This window comes from Etheostoma cragini, chromosome 5, assembly GCF_013103735.1.
Source record: "Etheostoma cragini isolate CJK2018 chromosome 5, CSU_Ecrag_1.0, whole genome shotgun sequence".
NCBI lineage: Eukaryota > Metazoa > Chordata > Actinopteri > Perciformes > Percidae > Etheostoma > Etheostoma cragini.
In genome coordinates this window covers 10533551-10553012 of record NC_048411.1, presented here as the reverse complement: position 1 = coordinate 10553012, position 19462 = coordinate 10533551, and the positions used below count along the sequence as shown (strand labels likewise).

At 39.2% G+C, this 19462-nt stretch overlaps 2 protein-coding genes across 8 annotated transcripts in view; one reads left to right on the top strand and one right to left on the bottom strand.

The window, feature by feature from the left end:
- Positions 1-6397: 6397 nt before the first annotated feature.
- Positions 6398-14225, bottom strand: rmi1 (RMI1, RecQ mediated genome instability 1, homolog (S. cerevisiae)). 3 transcript variants are annotated; one of them, XR_004656560.1, is made up of 10 exons: positions 13903-14151; positions 13201-13409; positions 11692-11802; positions 11010-11159; positions 10402-10472; positions 9976-10099; positions 9660-9738; positions 9311-9503; positions 7070-8362; positions 6398-6977 (listed from the first exon to the last, which is right to left on the bottom strand). XR_004656560.1 is itself a non-coding variant. In XM_034871111.1 (9 exons), the coding sequence occupies exons 2-9, from the start codon at positions 13360-13362 to the stop codon at positions 7120-7122; spliced, it is 2133 nt and encodes a 710-aa protein (XP_034727002.1). In that variant the 5' UTR covers positions 13363-13409; positions 14137-14225; the 3' UTR covers positions 6398-7119. The 3 variants fall into 3 exon arrangements, 2 of the variants coding, with proteins under 2 accessions (XP_034727002.1, XP_034727001.1); XM_034871111.1 differs by having other exon boundaries at positions 6398-8362; positions 14137-14225; XM_034871110.1 differs by having other exon boundaries at positions 6398-8362.
- The window catches only part of hnrnpk (heterogeneous nuclear ribonucleoprotein K), a 13788-nt gene continuing 8478 nt past the window's right edge, over positions 14153-19462 (top strand). For 3 of the 5 annotated variants that reach the window (XM_034871133.1, XM_034871135.1, XM_034871130.1), the window contains exons 1-6: positions 14153-14372; positions 15670-15743; positions 15871-16037; positions 16557-16654; positions 16974-17030; positions 17980-18023. In XM_034871133.1, coding sequence (XP_034727024.1) covers positions 15980-16037; positions 16557-16654; positions 16974-17030; positions 17980-18023 — 257 coding nt within the window. In that variant the 5' untranslated portion in view covers positions 14153-14372; positions 15670-15743; positions 15871-15979. Of the gene's footprint in view, positions 14442-15669; positions 15744-15870; positions 16038-16556; positions 16655-16973; positions 17031-17979; positions 18024-19462 lie in introns of all 5 variants that reach the window. The other 2 variants (XM_034871131.1, XM_034871132.1) reach the window with 2 other exon arrangements.

The following is a 19462-nucleotide window of genomic DNA, read 5'->3' as shown; positions in this document are numbered from 1 at the left end:
CAAATGTTTCAGTCTCGACGTGCTGTAACCACGTTAATATTTTATGTGTCTGCAGAAGGGAAACCTCCTGGAAACCAGTTTTTGAACTGAGTCAGGCCCTTTTAAATTGTAACTTAATGTGATTTTTAATTTTCCTGTATACTAAATGAAATGAAGGTCCGTCACTTCAACCTTTACTTCTCTGCCTATCCTTCATTTCACATTAACTCTTTGTAGTTTTTTATTTCTTGGAATAGAAGCTTCTCGTTCAGAGTGTGTGCTCTCTCTTTCACCTACAACATCCTAATCGCTTCTGGTGGATCTCATTTCCCCTTAATTCCTTCTTGTCCCAATGGTTACCTGATGCTGACCTTTTGTTTCATATCCTGCCTCATGAATTAAAGGCATCAACTCACACAACACACAAACAGGTGCACATTCCACATAAATAAACACCTTGACGACATGTATGAGTTGACTGCAATACCTTTTCCTAACCTTTTGAGTTGAGTTAAAGACACATTTTTTAATACATTGTGGTGGTTGTTTGTCTTTTCCAGCCAGCGTATCCATCTCATATGTCCAGGAGTCTCTGTTGTCTCCATCCGTTTGTCCAACACATGCGTAAAAGAACAACAGAGCACAGCTAAGTAAACATGGACCACTGTGTACTATTGTTCAACATACATTTGTGTACATACACAGCAGTTCACTTTTACTTCTGGATGCTGGATGAAGTAAACAACCCAAGTTAGCCCTCCGAGCTAATGCATGCAAACTACTGTAGCCGAGGGGAATAAAATAAAAAAACAGGGGCTCTGTGGTCTGAACCAGCGTGACCCAAAACTGCTCACACACTTCTATTAACTCCCATATTGACAACGGCAGTGCATAAGGCTAGCTTCACTTCTTCCGTTTCTACCCTTCAAAAACCCAACTTAAATTCACAAGGCAAAGAAAAAGAAGAAACTTTATTATTCGTCGCATGCAATCGTACAGTACAACAAGCTCTGCATTTAACCCATGCTAAACTTTAGGAGTAGGGGACAGCCACATACAGGGTCTGGTGAGCAGCTTGGGGTTCAGCGTCTTGCTCGATGATACTTTGACATGAGGAGGAGCCTGGGATCGAACCACCAATCCGGTGGTTGAGGGCAGACCTGCTCTACCGCTGAGCCACAGCCCAACCCAATAAAACAACTTACACTATACCCTGATGACATTTGTTTGCGGAACCCTACATATGAATCGAAAGCCAGAGACTATATTGTATTAAGTTGCTGTGAGCTGTAAATTCACCACGGCTAAGCCGAAGGCAGAAGTTAAATGAAGAGTAAAAAAAGGCATTGTCACCAGAATGTAATTCCATTTACTTACTTGTCAGTTCAAGGTGAAGATTTCCACTCTAACATAATGCTGGAAATTTTAATGAATAGAAATTCATCATATTTTATTTCTTGTATTCTGTGAGTAAAATCTGAATCTGCAACGTAGCCAGTAACCTTTCTCTGTCAGGTAAATGGTATCCAGTAGTACAATGTTTTTCTCTGTAGAAATATACAGTCAGTCAGTAATATACAGTTGACTTGCATAGTTTGTAACTACTTTGGAGGCCTTCTGTAAGTTATTTTGGGGTGCAATGAGTTGGAATTGTAACTTGTTCAATATTTTTCACATCTAATTATTGTTCAGAAGTCAGGGCCCAAAAAAGAGTAATGTCTCGAGAAATACCACAGGCCAAGCAATCGGCTCGTTCCAAACAGGCATGTTTTGAACCGGTACTGTACTAGTTCTAGCACTAATATTAACTAAGGGTACAGAACAAGGCTTCAGGATGTTCAAGAGGTTTAATGGGACGGCGAAAGTACTCCGCACATCTTTTCAAATTACCTTCCTAATGGCCAGCTTGTCAGGCAGCCTCGTCTTTGTGGAGAAAGAAAGGACAAGTGGGGGGGAGCGATCCATTCTCTTCCTTGTCATAGCAAAATCTCCCATTCGTCTCTTTATATGGGACCTTTGCTGTCTTTTATTTTAAGTCCTGCTGCTCAAGAACATACTGCTCAGATTCAAATGGTAGAGAGGCCAGCTGTATTGTGGGCCTGTCAATCGTTTGTCTGCACTCTTTCAGAGTTGCCTCACTAAGCTTTAATAGGCTTTCCCATTAAGTCTATAGTTAACCATCATTCACCTGAGTCATCAGTAGGAGGTCAAAGACTGGATAAATTACTTTTTACTAATTGCAAGATTACATCTTCGAAATCATTGCAGACTTTTTATATTTTTTTCATACATTTTGTCAAACTGCTTTATTTCTGAATTTTCAGTCAGAAAGAAAAATGAAAATATGCTGCGTTCAAAAGTTTGACTGTTAAAATATATTCAACAATGTCCTGTTTTTTGGGGATTAAAATGGTTTGTTTTAGAAATTGATCCATTGCATTGACGCTACATTTACTCAAGTACTGTTGACTTTGTCCGCCATCGCTTGAATGAAAGCACATTAGGAAGAAATTCTTTAAACCTCATGTTGTCCTCGGGTCAAATTGACCCGTTTTTCTATATCAATATTCTTTTTAATTCCCGAAAATAACATGATGATTTGGCAAGTACAAATCTATACTTGGATTAATTTAACTGTAAAACTAAAGTTGATAAGTTAGTGTTACGTAGTGTTGAAAACGTCAAAAAAGTGACGGACATTGAAAAAAAAAGCATTAAAAATTTTTAAAAAAGGAACAAAAACGTAAGAAAAAGTGAAAAACGTTGATAAAAAGCGTCAACAAAGGTGTTGATTTTTTACATCGAGCGATATGCAGTGTCAATTCGGTCACCAGCAGCCATGTTTTGGTTGAGTTTGCATCTGGAGGATTTTTGATCAGTGGTTCTTGATGCCCTATTATGTGGCAAAGTTGCCACATGTCAAGGTGTTCTCGGAGGACCTAAAGATCAGAGCTGTAATTGTAGGTTTATTTCACAGTGCTCGCCCGACGACTCCAGCACAACCGTAGAACTGCTGGCTGAAGGATGAAATGGCCCAGCTCAAAATGCTGAAGCATACTGCTCCCGGCTCAACCAGGACGTTTCATAAGATCTGCAGTGGTGGAAAGTATTTTGAGGTACTTTTATACTTTATACTTCTACTGCTCCATACATTTCAGAGGCAAATATAGTTCTTTTTTCTTTACTACATTTATTGGACATCTTTAGTTTTTAGATTATTAATGAAAAATATGATCTTAAATTAAATGATCAAGTAATATAGATTAAACTGCCCAGCAGTTGACACAGTAGTATAAATTAGCTCCACTTTTAACAGCTGCAACACTAAAATTTTGCTTTTATTAATGCATCAATAATGATAACCCAATCAACCCAAAATATTATTCAGAAATAGGCCATTCTACAGAGTTTCACTTTTAGTACTTTAAGTATACTTTAATGCTAATACTTATATACCTTTAATATAGGTGCACTTAAGTAACATTTTGAATGCATGACCTTAAATTTTATTTCTTAGATATTGTTACATTTACCTAAATATGAGTACTTCATCAATCACTGAGGCTCTACCAACGGTGTCTGCTCTACTGGACAAATCTCTAAATATATTTGATCCTTTTATTTATTTATGGGTGTGTGTGTTAGCTGTAGGCTGTGGTAAATGTTGGTAAAAATATTCAATTTCAATATTTCAATAATAATGAAAATGAGTTGTCTTATTTCATAGTTAATATGTATGGAGACAATGCTATTTTAATTTGGCTCTAATAGATAATACACACGACATGAAACTTTTGTCATTTAAGAAAAAACTTCCCAATCATTCCCTTCATCCCTCCATCCATCCATCCATCCATCCAGATGAGCCAAAACAAAGTCTGAGTTCCTCTTAATTTTCTATTTCTTTAAAGATTCACATCCTCAAGCCTCAGCAGACACACACACACACACACGTATGTTTAAGAGGTATGTTTTTGCCATGAAGAAAAACCATTTGCTCATTTTGATGGAGGATGAAAAGTGAGGTTGAACTGTCTAAGTGGATTTTTCATTACTAAATGTAATAGGGCAAAGGAAATTACATCTGCTGGAGCAGGAGGGGTATTATGATTCCTCAAGTGCTTTTTTCATTAATATTTGTAATGACCAAAGAGGTACAGTGCAGCTGTATACGCACATTAAAGAAATTAGGACAGTGCTCTGTCTCACATGTGCACGCTCTGTCCCTCCTATTTCTGTCTCCCCCACTTGCCTGCTATCTGCAATTTTGAAAGGTACATCCAAACTCACTAGGGAATGAAAAAGCATATATTTTTCTCCCTGCTATACCGCTCAGGACTGAGACAGAAGTGGAAGACTAACAACAAGGAAATAATATTGCAAATGGAAACCTATAATGGTGGCCGAGCACTTTATCATGCTGCTTCTGAAATATGTAATTTATCATGTGCCTGCTTGCGCATGAACAACTTTTAAAGGTTAAAAAGTGTAATTTCCTTACAAGACTGCAAATCAGCCATTCAATGAACCCCAGAACAACAGTGCAACTGTATTACATTTAGGAGGAAATTATGAAGGCCATAAGCTTCATACAAAAATCGGTTTGTGTCCTCTGTACTGTTTGCTCCCTGCCCATTTCTGTCCTGGTAATTGGCACTGGTGGAAAAAGTACTCAGATCCTTCACCTTAGTAAAGAATACTCTATTACTGTCTGTTGTTAAAAGTCCTGCATTGATTGTTTTACTTAGAAGTTAGGTAGGTAGAAGTGTCATTAGCAAAATAAATCTAAAATTAAAAAAAAAAATGAGCTATGCAAAATTGCCCCTTTTAGTGTTATATGCCTAAAAATATAATATCATGGATTATTATCCTTACCTCCACCAAGAAGGTTAAGTTTGGTTTGTCCATTTTTTGTTGCTTTGTTTATCTGTCAGCAGGATTATTGGCTCGATTTTCATCAAACTTGGTGGAAGCATGTAGCATGGGTCAAGAATGAACCCATTACATATTGGAGCAAATTCAAACCAAGGGGCGAACACACAAATTATTTTTCACTTTTGTTAACATTGCGAGATAGGGCCGTTGTGCTGCATTCCTGCTGTGTCAGAATAATCGTAAAATGAGTCCCCGACTGGGTTAATTCACACTGCATTAACGTTGTGAAATAGGACATGCCATGGCGGGGGTCTGCACTCTCCGAGTGCCCTTCTAGTTATTGATATTTTACCTAAAAATGTAAGCAGCATTTAAATGTTACAATGTTCAATGTGGGTTTATTTTTAATTACTTTATATACTGGTGAATCTTGAAGAATCATTTTATAAGTCTTAGCTCATAGGTCTAATAATTGTAGAGATAAAAGTCAAGTGTTTCCCTTTGAAGCAAATAGCAGTAATAAATTAAAATATTTCCAAAGTTTTTGCTATACACTTGAGGAAATGCACATCATCATTTATCATCAGATAATATGACTTTTTCTGACCCTCAACTGTTTATCAATCCTAGAAAATCCGTTCAAAGAACGATGAAAACTAAAACCTTTCGCAAAATATGACCTTTAAGTCCATTCAATAGCTGTTCTTAAACTTACAAGCAATTATGGTCTTCATAAACAAAAAAGTATGATTTATTTTGCCATATAATTTTGTCAAAGTTTTCCACAGCTACACTATGACCACTACTGTATACGGTGAGGTTTGACTGCAGCAACACGTCCCTCTTGTTTCATTAACTCTATCATCCAATATTTATCCCACTTGTATCTCCCTATGGGTTACTTCTCCCCCCCTCCTCCATCGTATCCAGCCTCATTAGCACATAACAGGTTATCAACATGCATGGTAGGCTCCTCATTTAGACATTCAACCCTGATTAGCCCTTAATGAACCAAACTCAACTACCTGAATGGAAGAGCACACAGTGCCATACGACAATAACAAAGGAGCACCCCTGCACACAGACACACAAATGTAAGCACACATATGTACTGTACTTCTATTGTATAAGGGCAGACAAGACACAAATTAATGAGAACACACTGTTGAGAGGTTTCATCTCAAAAAAGACATTTCTGACACCTCTAAAGAGTTACAAGACCAGATAATACCGCAGAGCTCCTTTTAATTACCATTACAGTACATGTGGTCAAACAGTGCATATCCCAAAGGTGCATTAAGTAAAGCTATTGCGAACCAAATGAAACACTGCTACTCCGTCCGGTTATTGATTTGTCTTGTTATTCTTGAGGAATACCATACTCATTTGACAAGGACAAATGTAAAAAAAAAAATCGCAGTAAGATTTTTTTCATACATGTTTTATTAGTCAAAGAGTGTGAAAGAAAACTATAAAACCATAAGAAATTTTTTATTTCAATATACAGTACAATGACACATACATACATACATATACTATATATTTATATAGAAGACAAAAACATTCTATAATAAAAAGAAATAACCAAAGCTCATGGACTCTCCTTTATCTCCCTTTCCTCTCATTCTCCTCTGGGGGAGTTTATTAAAGACCCACGCTGCCCTTGGATATTCAATCATTTGAAATGGATGTACTGAATAAATTCAAAGGCTGGCAATTCATTACAACAATCAGACTATGAACTATTTTCTCCCCCAATTCTCTTCTCTCATCTCACATGCCTCACTCTTCTCTTCACATAGGTTTTTTTTGTTACATACAATTTGGGATGCTCAGCCCTGGATTGTTTAAACTAACATGCTGATAACCTATCACCTATCATTAATATACAGTGCAGATAGTATACATCCATTTACTTTGGTTGGGAGAATGCAGTGCATTTCAAACAGAAAAATAACTCTTTGAACAAATGAATGAAATCCTCTGACGACAAATGGCAGAATGTCACATTCACATACAGCAGATGGGGTGCATTGCAACACACTGCTTGCTGATCATCAGACATCCAGTTCACACATTATGCTTTCCAAATCTGAAGCAGAAGGGCAGGTTGAACACCAATCCTAAAAAGATCATTAGTTTCATTACATGTGGTAAAAATTTTAAGGCGATGCTTTTATTTGCAATTTTTCATCACTGTATGAGGGCAATATACTTCTCCGCTGCCTGTAGTTTTTGTCATTATCGCCCACCTCTCCTCTGTGTCTATTTTCTCCTGTCTCTCACCCTTTGCTCCAGCTCCTGGACTATTTTCTCATTGATGGGGTGAGCCTTGGTCACCACAGCTTTTCTGCCGTCTGGTTCAACCCCGACGGTCATAACACAGCACATATCCACCAGCTCCTCCTGACACCTCCTCATCCCAATGTCTAGCTCACCTCTCCTGGCTGGGTCACGTTTCAGAGCCCCCTTCTCCGCCACCGAGAAGCCCAGCAGACCGGTCAAAACCTCATCGGACAGCTCCACGTCCAGGTAACCACTCCCATCGGATATTGTAGCGCAGATGCGCCAAAGACCGTTGCTGCTGCTCAGTTTCCCCAAGAGAGTCACAATGAAAGCTTTGATGCAGATCTCTGTGGTGCGAGGCTGTGGTTTGGACATCATCTCCTCTAGTAGGCATAAATATGTAAAAGGTGGAGAGGTCAGAGTGAGAGCAGGGACCAAGCTGTCACTCTGTGGATCTGTTTTAGCAGATGGTCTATCAAATACTGCACTGCTTGAGATGTTATTTAGCCCCTGAGGTGTGTTGTGTGATCTCTCAAATGCAGTATCTGTTACACTTCTTAATGAGTCGCTGGTAAGTCTACAACTGGTGCCTGAAAGCTCTGTTTTGCTGGACGCTCTCTCTCTGTCTCTACTAGGTCCCTGATGGACAGGGAGCTGATTAGGCCCTCCAGTCCTTGCAGTTTCTATCTCTGTGAAAAAGCAGTCCATATCTTCTTCCATGAAATCTGTCTCATCATTAGTAATACATTCTAAATCATGGGATGGCTCTAAAGCTGCCGCCGGGGAAAATAACTGCGCTGTAGTGCCAATAGTACGGCCTTGATAATCTCTTTTCTGTGTGGTGGATCTGGAGGTGCTTGAACCAAGCTGTGACCCACAGTCATTCAAAGTGTGCTGCTCAAACGGAGCAGTTTGGGCTTCTGTTGCTGTATTAGGATTTCTTGTTATTCTGTTGTTCTTTTGTGGCATGCTTCTGTGACTGCTGTCATCATTTGTACTTTCTTGAAAAATCACACTGTCTAACTCATCCAGGGGAAGATCGTCAAAGTCTTCATCAGGAAAGTCTTCGACTGCCATGTTGTGCTCTGGGATCTCTTGTTGAATCGAGGAGTCAAAGAGGTCAGAATTCTCTTGTTTGTTACCATGGCGACGACTTTGGACCGAACCACCTCTGTTGCTCTGGGTCAAAGCACTTCTGTAAGAGGGTGCAGAGGCTTCACTTCTAAAAGAGACCGACCAAAAGTGTTAGCTTTAAACCAGCAAGTGTTTTAATAGTGTTGATGGGGCCAGAGGAAACCCTTTTAGAGGATTAATCATGCTATGGGGTTATATTGCAGCCAGTGGTAAAAGGAACATTTCAAGAGTAGAAGGAAAAATGAATTCAATAAAATTTCAGCAAATTTTGGACGCTAACTTGATGCAATCTGTGAAAAAGCTGAAGTTAAAGAGAGGATGGCTTCTACAAATGGATAATGATCCTAAACACAACTCAAAATGCACGGTGGATTACACCAAGAGGCCTAAACTGAAGGTTTTGCCTTGGCCTTCACAATCCACTGACCTCAACATAATTGAAAATCTATGGTTTGACCTTAAAAGAGCAGTGTGTGACGGACAGCTCAGAAATCTCAAAGAACTGGAAGAGGTTTGTAAGGAGGAATGGGCGAAGATACCTCAAACAAGAATTGAAAGACTCTTGAGCGGCTACCAGAAGCATTTCCAAGCTGGGATACTTGCCAAAGGGGGGGGGGGGGGGGGGGGGGGGGGGGGGGGGGGGTACAAGGTATTAACTCTGCAGGAACTTTTGCAGACGCTATTTTTTTGTTTTCTGTTATTTTTGAAAGTGTGAATGATAGAAATAAAATCTAACTTTTTGTGACATATTATACGAATGTCTAATCTATATTATTACAATATTTTGTCTGACAAGGTAAAGCAGTAAAAATATTCTAAATATAGCATACACTTATATACATTTTTGATTGATCCTTTTTAAGGAAAACTATCCCTTTAAATGTTTCATAAAGTAGCTGAAAGTTAAATGCAGATATTTTTTTCTGAAGCAAGACATTATGCTAAAATTCTAAATGTCAAGGTATATATGCCCGGCGGTAAATACTGAGTAGTTCCCGCATCAAAATGTCAAGACATCACATTGTTAACCACCCACCTGGATGGGGCTGCCGAGACAAGGCTCCTGACAGAAGAGCTTCTAAAGGACCGAGTGGGTGTCTCACTGAGCGTCCCGTAGCCACTGTCTCCAACAGGCCAAACTGGAACCCTTTCCTCCACCATCACCTGGGGCTCCAGACTGGCCAACAGCTCCGCGTCATCCAGCTCCAGGTCCTCCACTTCCTGGTTACCTGAAGAGAAACCAAAAAGAGGCATCATTCATGATTATTTTTAAAAAAGAGAAGAGAAAACAGTGTTGTATGGTTAAGAAATAAGGCAACCATTTGCATTATTAAACAGGCCTTATTTTATATCAAATCTAAATAGTTGAATTCAATTAAATATACCTTGCTGTGGTGCTAGTGGGGCCTCCTCCCCCCCCTGCTGCTCCTCAGGAAGTCCAAGCGTCCGACACAGCACCCTGCCCTGTAGTGTAGAAATATATCACTGGATCTGTGTACATTATTCCATGTTACACACTGCTGTATAAACCCAAGCTTTGCTTCATTGGCACGTGATAACAAGGTTTAATCTTAATGCTGTATTAAATGAAAAAATAATCAAAAAGGTAAATAGGTCCAAAGGGTATTCATACAAAATTTGTAACAAATATTAAGAAAACTGAAATCTGCTTTTGGCAGACAATATGAACCAACTGTTTACCTGGTTATTCCTCTCCACCAAGTCCTCTACTTCACCACCCAGGACCTTGATGTTGGACGGCCCCAACAGAAGCATCCCAAGTCTGCAAACCATCTGCCCTTGCAGCTGCAGCTTCACACCAGGCCTGAGGGTAAAGAGCCAACAATCCCAATGAAAAATATAGTTTGCTTTTTCAAAAATATGGTACAAAAGTTTCAGAAAATCAATGTTTCTTTTTAATTCTTGAGAAACTGGCAGTGACGAAGCAGTAATAACTTTATACTAACATATAAATAAGTTACAGCAGTCTCTATGTGTTCCTTAGCTTCCATTAACCCTAGCAGATTCTTTGTTGTAAAACTAGAGACACAGTTGCTAGAAAGATGAAACCAAAACACGTCTGTAGCGGCAAAAAAACACTGCAATGCAGTTCAATGTTTCATGGACCTGAGAGCTGTGCTGAGTGCAGGGATGGACTGATACTCCATGGCCTCTAAGCTCTGGACTCCATCCGTCACCTGTACAACAGAGAGAGATTTACATTTTCAAAATATTACAAAAGAAGGTTCCATATTCGCTGCCCTTGATTTGTTTCTCTAAACTGTAAAAGTAAAAAAATAATAATAATATCAAAACAATCTTATTAATAAAGGCAGGAGTCTCTGTAAGTCAGTCCGGGCCAGAGTGAGTCACTATTTTTTTCCCCCAGGATGCCGATGAAATGTCCCACCCTTCTTTGCCTTACTTTGCCTCTGATTGGCTTACCCTGACATCCTAACCCTAACCAACCTAACGATTGCGCGAGTAAACAATCAGAGTTAGAGTAGGACAGCCTTTGCTATCCTTCGGAAAGAATGTTTGCTTCTGGCTGGTAATCCAACTCGCATGAGTAGACAAACATGAAGGCCACTGTATACTACAGTTCAACATATTTTTATGCAAAAAAACTAGAGCTGCCCCCTAAAATGTTCAAAATTAATATGCTCAATAAAACTTAGCAAACACATAATAGAGGTTGAAAAAAAGACATGTTTTAATTCATAGGCGCCTCTGACCTGCAATACTAGCATACGGGTTGTTCTGGCTTCCCAGGGCCTCTGGGTGGCCTGTGTGACAGCAGACACCTCGTCGTTGGCACAATCTGAGCCCCTCCACTTCTGCAACTGACCATACGCAGGCTGACTGGTGTCCAGAAATGAGTCAACCTAAAACAGAGTGGGACCTCTCATTATGTTGACTTCTCCCTGCATATAAATTGTTATGTTGAATATTGTTTTTTAATTAAAGAAAAATCTGAATGGCACATATAATAAAGGGAATGGGAAATAGTAAGACTGCTATATTATTAAGCAAAAAATCCCTTTAACCACATATTTTTAAGATCACAACAAACAACATTAATTGATTTGTAACATGACAGGCCCATTAAAGAAATGCAATAGGGACATCTTAATAATTTCTTTGCTCAATGCAAACTGTTTTTTTTTACTGTTACATGGTTGTGCACATGTGTTGTTGTTACATGTTTTATATTATGATATTTCTCTTTTACCCCTTCTTCTCACCTGTCTTCCTCTGTAGGTGCCTATGTTGTCCTCAGCATGCTGTTTTTTTTTTGACAAGCTTGTTTAGATTTTTTAAAGGGGTCTTTTAATCAATGGAAATTGTCCCGAATATTAATAGCAAACAGCTATGATAAAATATATAGCATGAAATATACGCTTAACAAGCCTGTACCTGGACACAGAAGGTGCCGCTGAGTTCAGTCTTCTGGGCCTGAGAGAGCCCTTCAGGAAGAACAGGATAGCCCAGATCCCTCAGGTCAGTCAACAGCCACTGGTCCAGTGCCTACAATTTTACATAATGAATTGAGACACACAAGGGTCTAAGCTATTGAACGTTAGGGCTGGGTATCAGATACCGGTCTACCGATACCAATACCGTAACTTGAATACCGGTTACTATTTGAATAAATGTTTTTTTTCCATACCAATTTTATTGAGCAAAAATAAATGAAAACATTACGGCACAAATCTTTTTATTCATTTTTCAGCTCCTACTAAGTGATCGTTGTCTCTGTGTAACGTGGAGTGTTTCCTGCGTGTCTCTACGACGTCGTTAGCCAGCCAATCACTACTATTATTAGATATTGGTAGAAGCATGCAGCATGATTATCGTCTCACTGACACTGATGGAATTTATTTGTATAGGTATTGAAATTAGGTATTAAATGACGAGGCATTTTTCAATACTCCATACTTTAGAAGCAAGAAGTCGGTGCCTAAAAATTATTGAATTCGATACCCAGCTCGATCGAACATCCTAATCTACATCGTTAAAGTGCTATCCCGGGTTGAGGGTTAGGTTTAGGTTTAGGGATCAAGTGACCATGTGGGCCACTTGATCTGATAACACTGTTATGTTCCTGGAACCATCATCAGAGGATTTGTGCCTTGAGAAATTGGCCTGGGATGCAGTAGTTCGGCAACAATAAAGAAAAAACAGACGGAGTTTTGAGTACTTTGCCAGGTGTCACCAAGCTAGCGTTGCAACTGTGCAAGACTCAGATGAAACCTAACAGGTGTGTAGCTGAAATTAAGATAAAGGCAGCGTTTGAAAATGGGTGTGGAGCAAGCAAGGGGGGGTAAGAAGTGGGAAAGATTTGGCGTCTCAACTGGTGTGCTCACCAGTTGAGACGCCAAATCTTGACTTAATTTATTAATGACTTAATTAATGACTTAACTGTTGACTAATGCAAATGTCCAACAGTAAAAAAATATATGTTTATCAAAAACAGAGAAAAACAGCAAATCCTCACATGTGACAATCAGAAATCAGAAATTGTTTGAAATTATAATGAAAATTACTAATTAATTTTTGTTGGAATTAATTGATTTAATTAATTTGTTTCAGGTCCACACAGCTGTGGGGAACACAAAGATTGCAAAGGCAGAATGAAAACTTGAAACGGACATCAGCTGTAAACATCTGTCAAACGTCAACAACCAAGAGCCAGTGGATGATCGGAGAAAGACCAAGAGGACATTCACGTCCAATGCCAGAGGCCATCTTGAAACACAGGATTCACCATCTCCCCACTCCTTATATAGTAGACCACCTGTTATCACATGGCCAGAGTCCCATAGTTAAGTCACAACTGAGCTGTCTCATGACAACTAAGCCAATTCTAGACTGTGCTCATTTTGCATCCAGCTGCACAGTGAGACATTCAGACATCCTGCCTACCTGTTGGTTGATTTGCTGCTGTGACAGACGACCTGCTCCTCCTGCCTCTTCCTGTAGCCACTCCACGCAGGCTTCCAACCAGGCAAAAGGCACCAGGACGTGCCAGGAGGACTGCAGCCAAGCTTGGGTAGCACGTACCACTGCCTCGATCTCAGGGGCCATTCTCTTCCTTTTTGTGTATTTGACTCTTATATTTCCTCCACTGTTATCTATTATTATATAAAGACAGTTCTGTTATTTATATTCCGTGTAACCTATCAGTAATGACTACACTGGATTTTACATGATGGCAATGGCAATGACACGTTTAGTTAATTACAGTTTTAAGGTATACAAGTAGTGGTTCACTTGTTAAATTTTACTGAATTCATTGCATAGCACCCTGCAATCCCTAAGTGCTTTTAAAGGGAATTTCTAAGGGTCATCTTCTCTATGTATCTATAGGACCACTTGAACCTAACTCTTGTGATGATTTATCAACAGGAGATAAAGTTAATTATGATACAATAACATATAAGAGTTGCTTAATGTTATTTTTCTATGGTCACTAATAAGCCCTGTCTCTGCAGATGGTCACGTCTGTGAATGAGAAAGCGAGAAGGAGTGAGAAATGGAAGCAGAGATAGCAACGGACTGAATAACAAAATCACAAACTAATTAATATTAAAAACATGTTCAAGTGAGTATTGATGTAAATGTTACCTTAGAGGCATGGAAGCAGCCTTTTTCAGGAAGTGTTGTGGAAAGTAGCTAAGGCGCCAAAGTTGACTAACGTTAACCCAATTTAGCAATGTTGGTGCTACTGTCACTTAGCTTTGTGTCCATACAACATGACCATAGAAGCTTTTACATACAACAACAGTTCTTAAACACAACAAGTGTGCCTCTACAAGTACTTAAAAAGACACAACTTAACATTAGCCTAGCTGATCATACCTTATTAACAGGAATGACTAGGGCAACAACACTAAATTGCGACCCTGGCTGCTTATCTTGTCGCGTTGGAGACGCCCAACTAAGCTCTTGTGATTGACGTCTCTACTAGCCAATTGTAACTCTCGCCTGTTTGATTTGCCTTCTGTTCAACCAATTGCCACACTTCAGCTAAACTGGTGCATTTCCAGTTCGGTAGAGAAGGAAAGAAGGGGGAAGAGCGAGTTGTTGCACAGCAGGTTCGTGTTTTGACGGTATTTTCCTTTTTTTCTGTGCCACTTTGAGTCTAATGTAGCTGAAGTGCACAGGTACTATAACAAGAACTATGCCTTTAGCAGTCACTTTGTTTCTTACTTTTTGTCTGGTACAACGCTGCCTAATTAGCTAGCTGGCCTGGCTAACGTTAGCTCCCCTTGTGCTTAACCGACATTATGGCAACATGGCGAAATTAGCTACCAGCTAGCTTGACTGTCTCGGGCTGGTCTTTGTATTGATCGGTTGGTCATGTTGTATAAACCCACTCGCGTTAGATAAGTGGCACACACCTTGACTCTTAAGTAGCTATTTCGCGAGCTAAGTGTTTGAAAAGAGTGTACGATCGGCCTTTAATGAAATTGCTAACTAGCTAGTTCAAATAAAACGTTACACGATAAAGCTCGGAGCTAACTCTGTGCCCCTTTGCTATTTAGCTAGCTTTAGCTAGCAACCCAGAGGTAACGTTGGCTAACGACCGATCTTAACGTTAACCTAAGCTAGCAACTGGTCAGCTAATTAGCGGAGCTAAGTTAGTTCACTTTCGGTTTGGTCAATGTTAGCGTTCAAGCTAGCTATTATAAAATTAACTGTTAATTAAATATTTTAGCTAGAGGGTGTGCTTTAACGTAGCTACTTATTGGCACAACAGTGATGGGTTTAGGGCCGAGGCGGTGAGTGTAACGTCCTTAATATTGCGATTAGCACCAACGTACATACAAGTTTATGTTACATACAACAGTTTTCCTTACCAACTGAATTAAATATATAATCAAACTGTTATTTATATTGTGTGTCAATTTGCCCACACAAAGTACTCAATTTCTGGCCGCCGGTAACGTTATTAAGCTTAACATAATATTGCTTGAAATTGAGAATTTGCCTCGTCTGCGGGTTTAGGTAAGGTTTGCAGTAGATTTAGCCAGCTAAGTATTAACTTTATTTCGGTATTTTACTCGTACATCATTGTCTAACGCAGCTCTTGATTGTAGGACCTGCCTCACACCTCCTTTTAATACGAAACTATTCAAAAATAATCCGGTAGGATAAACTCTTTATAACATAATGATAATTATGTCACTTCAAATAATGATAGTCGAAACGTTTGTTGGATAGATGAATGTTCATGAGCCAAATGGACATGTGAAGTTAAATATCAATATCAGCGATTCAAACATAGGGATGAAATACAATGTATATGATCATAATTGATGTGTTTCAAACTTTGCTTTCACTTTTTCATAAAACATTTCAGTGTTTGAACTAGCCTATCCCTCCACACAGGTCGCAGCAGCTGTTTGATCCTTGGTTATTTAATTCCACCTATCAACAAGCCCTTGTCCCTGTAATAAATATCAGTGAGTGCCGGTTTTTTGTCCGTTTTTCACTGTTTTGTCAGTTCATCCCAGGTTTGAATAGCCAGATATCCAGCACACAGCATGAATTTTCTTGTTTCTTTTTTCCCCCCATTCACAATGCTGACAGATTTCCACAGCTCACAGGGGCCAGTTTTCTGCTTCTCTCTCCCTGCTGCTGCTGCCACCTGTTCCCCGGACCGAGGTGCCCACCCCACCTCTTTCGCTGTCAGAAGACCATGGAGACAGAAATTGAACAGCAAGAAGATACTTCATTCGGCAACACAGAGACTAATGGTATAAACATAGTTTCTTTACAGTGTTGGTTATGTTGTCAAAATGGTGCATTTTGACAGGTGTTACATAGAAACGGCTCCATATATTTATTTAATGAAAGGATAGCAATGGCAGTGTTGGTGTAGCTAATTACTTACAGCTCAGATTTTCATTAAAGTAGTGCAAGTTATCTAGGTTATGTAATTTAAAATTTTTTACTTGGTATTTCTTAGAGAGGTTGATGTCCAAAAATATTTGTTCAACCATTTTTGACCTAAGCCATAAATGACCTGGATTCCTCCTCGTTCATGTTTTGTTCATGTTTTAATAGAAGCATTTTCAAAATGTCTTTGTTTTTTCTAGTTTTGCACACACTGATCTGTGTAGATGTAGTTTATAATATGAAAACAGGGTTTAAAATACAAGTTTTGTGAGTCTGTTCTTCACTGCTTTCTGTGGTCTTTTTTGATGATTTCATATTACTAGTTGAGGGTTGTTTATGCATTGTTGTCAGTGTGTGTCTTTATCTCCCTATGCCAGGTAAGCGCCCTGCTGAGGATGCAGATGAGCAGAAATCATTTAAGCGCTCCAGGAACTCAGACGAGATGGTTGAGCTTCGCATCCTCCTGCAGAGCAAAGTAAATCAGCTCCCCTTTCATATCACGTTTCATGTCGAACCCTCATTGGATAATTTGTATTTCTATATTTTTTGCACTCCTTCAGTAAGACTGACCATTTCTTGTACTGCCTCCATTTGCTTTATAGTTTTCTTTTTAATGACCTTATCACATTTCTGCCTTTTTAAATAATGAATAGCCATCCTTTTATTAAGGGTATTTTATTTTCCTGATACTTATTTTAATATTCTCTTGCACATTGTCTAATAATTGCAGTGCTATTATTTTACATTTTTTCATTTATCTGTTTTCATTTTTGTAAGTATTCCTTGTATTTCAGAATGCAGGAGCTGTAATTGGGAAAGGTGGCAAAAACATCAAAGCCCTTCGCACAGACGTGAGTACATTTTACACATTTGAATTTTTATTTTAGGAATTTTAGTTTGTATTTATTTTTCCCTCCACTGGTGTTCAGCCTTCCAAACTACCCAGCCTCCTTTTAATAGTTTGTACATGTTTGTGTTTACAAACATTTACCCTGGATAACCGTTTAAAACTTGTTTTGGTATTTGGTAATATAATATTTTTCTGTGTAAACAAGGGGTGTGGTTAGCTGGTGCCTGTATTGATATTAGGCCTCTGTTCATTAAAACGTCTGACAAGATTTTTATTCTTATATCAACATGTAATTACCTCAGCTAAACTGGCCCTTTGGCACAAAAGTCCAATGTCATGCCCATTTGTTTCTCCATATTGATAATTTATTGTATCAATGCTGTCATGGCAACACTGATGCTCGTGTTGATTTAAATGTATGGGCTAGTGCAGTGTTTTACGAGGTCACCTGCAGAGCCAGCTAATATAATTTTTATTAGTGTTAAGGCAACCTGACCAAATTTTAATTCATTCAATGTCGTTGCCTCTTTCTCTAGCCCTCCAGTTGTTATACCCCTCTTTCTAACTGTCTCTGGTCTATTCCCCAACATTGAACTTATCATGCTCTTAATATGCCATTATCCATTTTCCAATGTCACCTTTCCTCTTTTTCTCTCTTTGACAAACCAATCTCTGAGAGAATCAAATTAAAGTCACGTTTGAACAGTGTAGAGCCTGTATATTAAAAATGTATTCCTCTTCCCTCTTCCCTCTCCCTTGTTTATTATTTTACTGTTGACTTTTGCCCACTTCCTCCTCTGTTGCCCATGTTCTGGATGGCCCCTCCTGCGCCCGCCCACCTGACACCCTGGTTGGCCCTGTCCATAATCGTGCCCTGTCCCTAAATGGGCGCCTTACTTGATTGACATCTGTGCTCGAATGGCCCTGGCCCCTGCCCATGCCACGCCCAGTACAATGCCAGTGTGTCAGTCCCAGACAGCAGTGGGCCTGAGCGGTATGTCCCTAAGCTCCTCCCTCTCACTGCCTGACTACAGGTCAAACAAACAAGAAGAGATGAATAATAAATAGTCATCCTGCCTCTGTCAAGTCACTGTATTTTTAACCTACCTGTTCTTAGTATTTTAGCCTAAGTCAAAATGCCTAATTTCGTTAATTGCCAAATCTGACTGTAAAAGCCATGTCAACATCCTTTTTATATGCCATTTTTAAAGTCACGTTCACATTGAAACTTAGGCTTGTGTTGTCAGGGTTTTTCCACAATCTGCCACTGTCTTTTTAAGTCTTTGCTATAATCTGTGCAATATGTCTGTTTTTAAGAACATTTTTTTATTAATGATTATCTATCCTTTATCTTTCGCGTTTCCACCTCGCTCCCCCCTCAGAGTGGATATACTGGTGTTCTTGGTTTTTTTTAATTTTTATTTTTTTAACTCAGTTTCATAAGCTCACCTGCTTCTGGCACCATCCCATTCTGTCCTTGAGATGTCCTCATTATACTGATAGACTCTGATTGTTCATCCATTCTGAAATGCAAAAGGCAAGCTAGGTTTTAAGTGTTGTATGTCGTTTTTCCTTTCCTGTCTTCTGCTTCATCTGAACGTTGTTATTGACTGCTGGAGCTACAGAATCTACAGATTATCTCTCTCAGTCCCACTCATCCCTGCATTTTTTGCTGTTATGTTATTTGCTTCTCCCATCCCCTTACAAAGCATCAACTCCAGTGGTACAAACTTCATTTCTCATGGTGTTATCTGCCCTGTTACTCTCCAACTGTCTACCATTCTACTTTTATTTACAACTGTGCTTAAATTCTCTTGATCAGTTAAGTCATTATGTCAATAGGTGGGTGCAGACAACACTTTATTTTAATATTTGTTGGCCAAATAAAGCATCAAAATTGCCCCAAGCCTCTCTTTTGTTTCTTAAAGACAGGAAACATTTTGATGAAAGAAGATTTTAAAGGATTCATTAGCTCTGTCTTTCCCAATCTTTCAACGTTTTGCACCTTATTCGGGGTCTTTGTAGTCAAAGTCTTTGTGGTGTGCATCCACCAAACTATGCTTTCAGACTGTAGAGTTCTCGCTGGCACCTTTTGGTGCCTATTCCCGCCAGTTCCTCCTTAGACTTCCCCTCCGTCTTGCCCCTTCAGTGGTCACCAAATGCAGTCACTTTTCTTTGGGTCCCTTTTTTTCATCCTGTCAACTTTCTTCCTTTCTCTGGAGAAACAACTGTTTTCTTTTCATCGCATTATTTGGGGACCCACGTTTTCCAATTACAGTGTTGAACTATCAATGACCATGACAAGTTTAGAAAACACTGGATGTCAACAGTTCGTTTAGTTGTTAGTCTCAGTAGTGAATTGGTTAAATGGGGTGTGACTGTTTTTTATGGCAAAAAAAAGGATGTCATGAATTCTCTAATCTGAAATGTCCC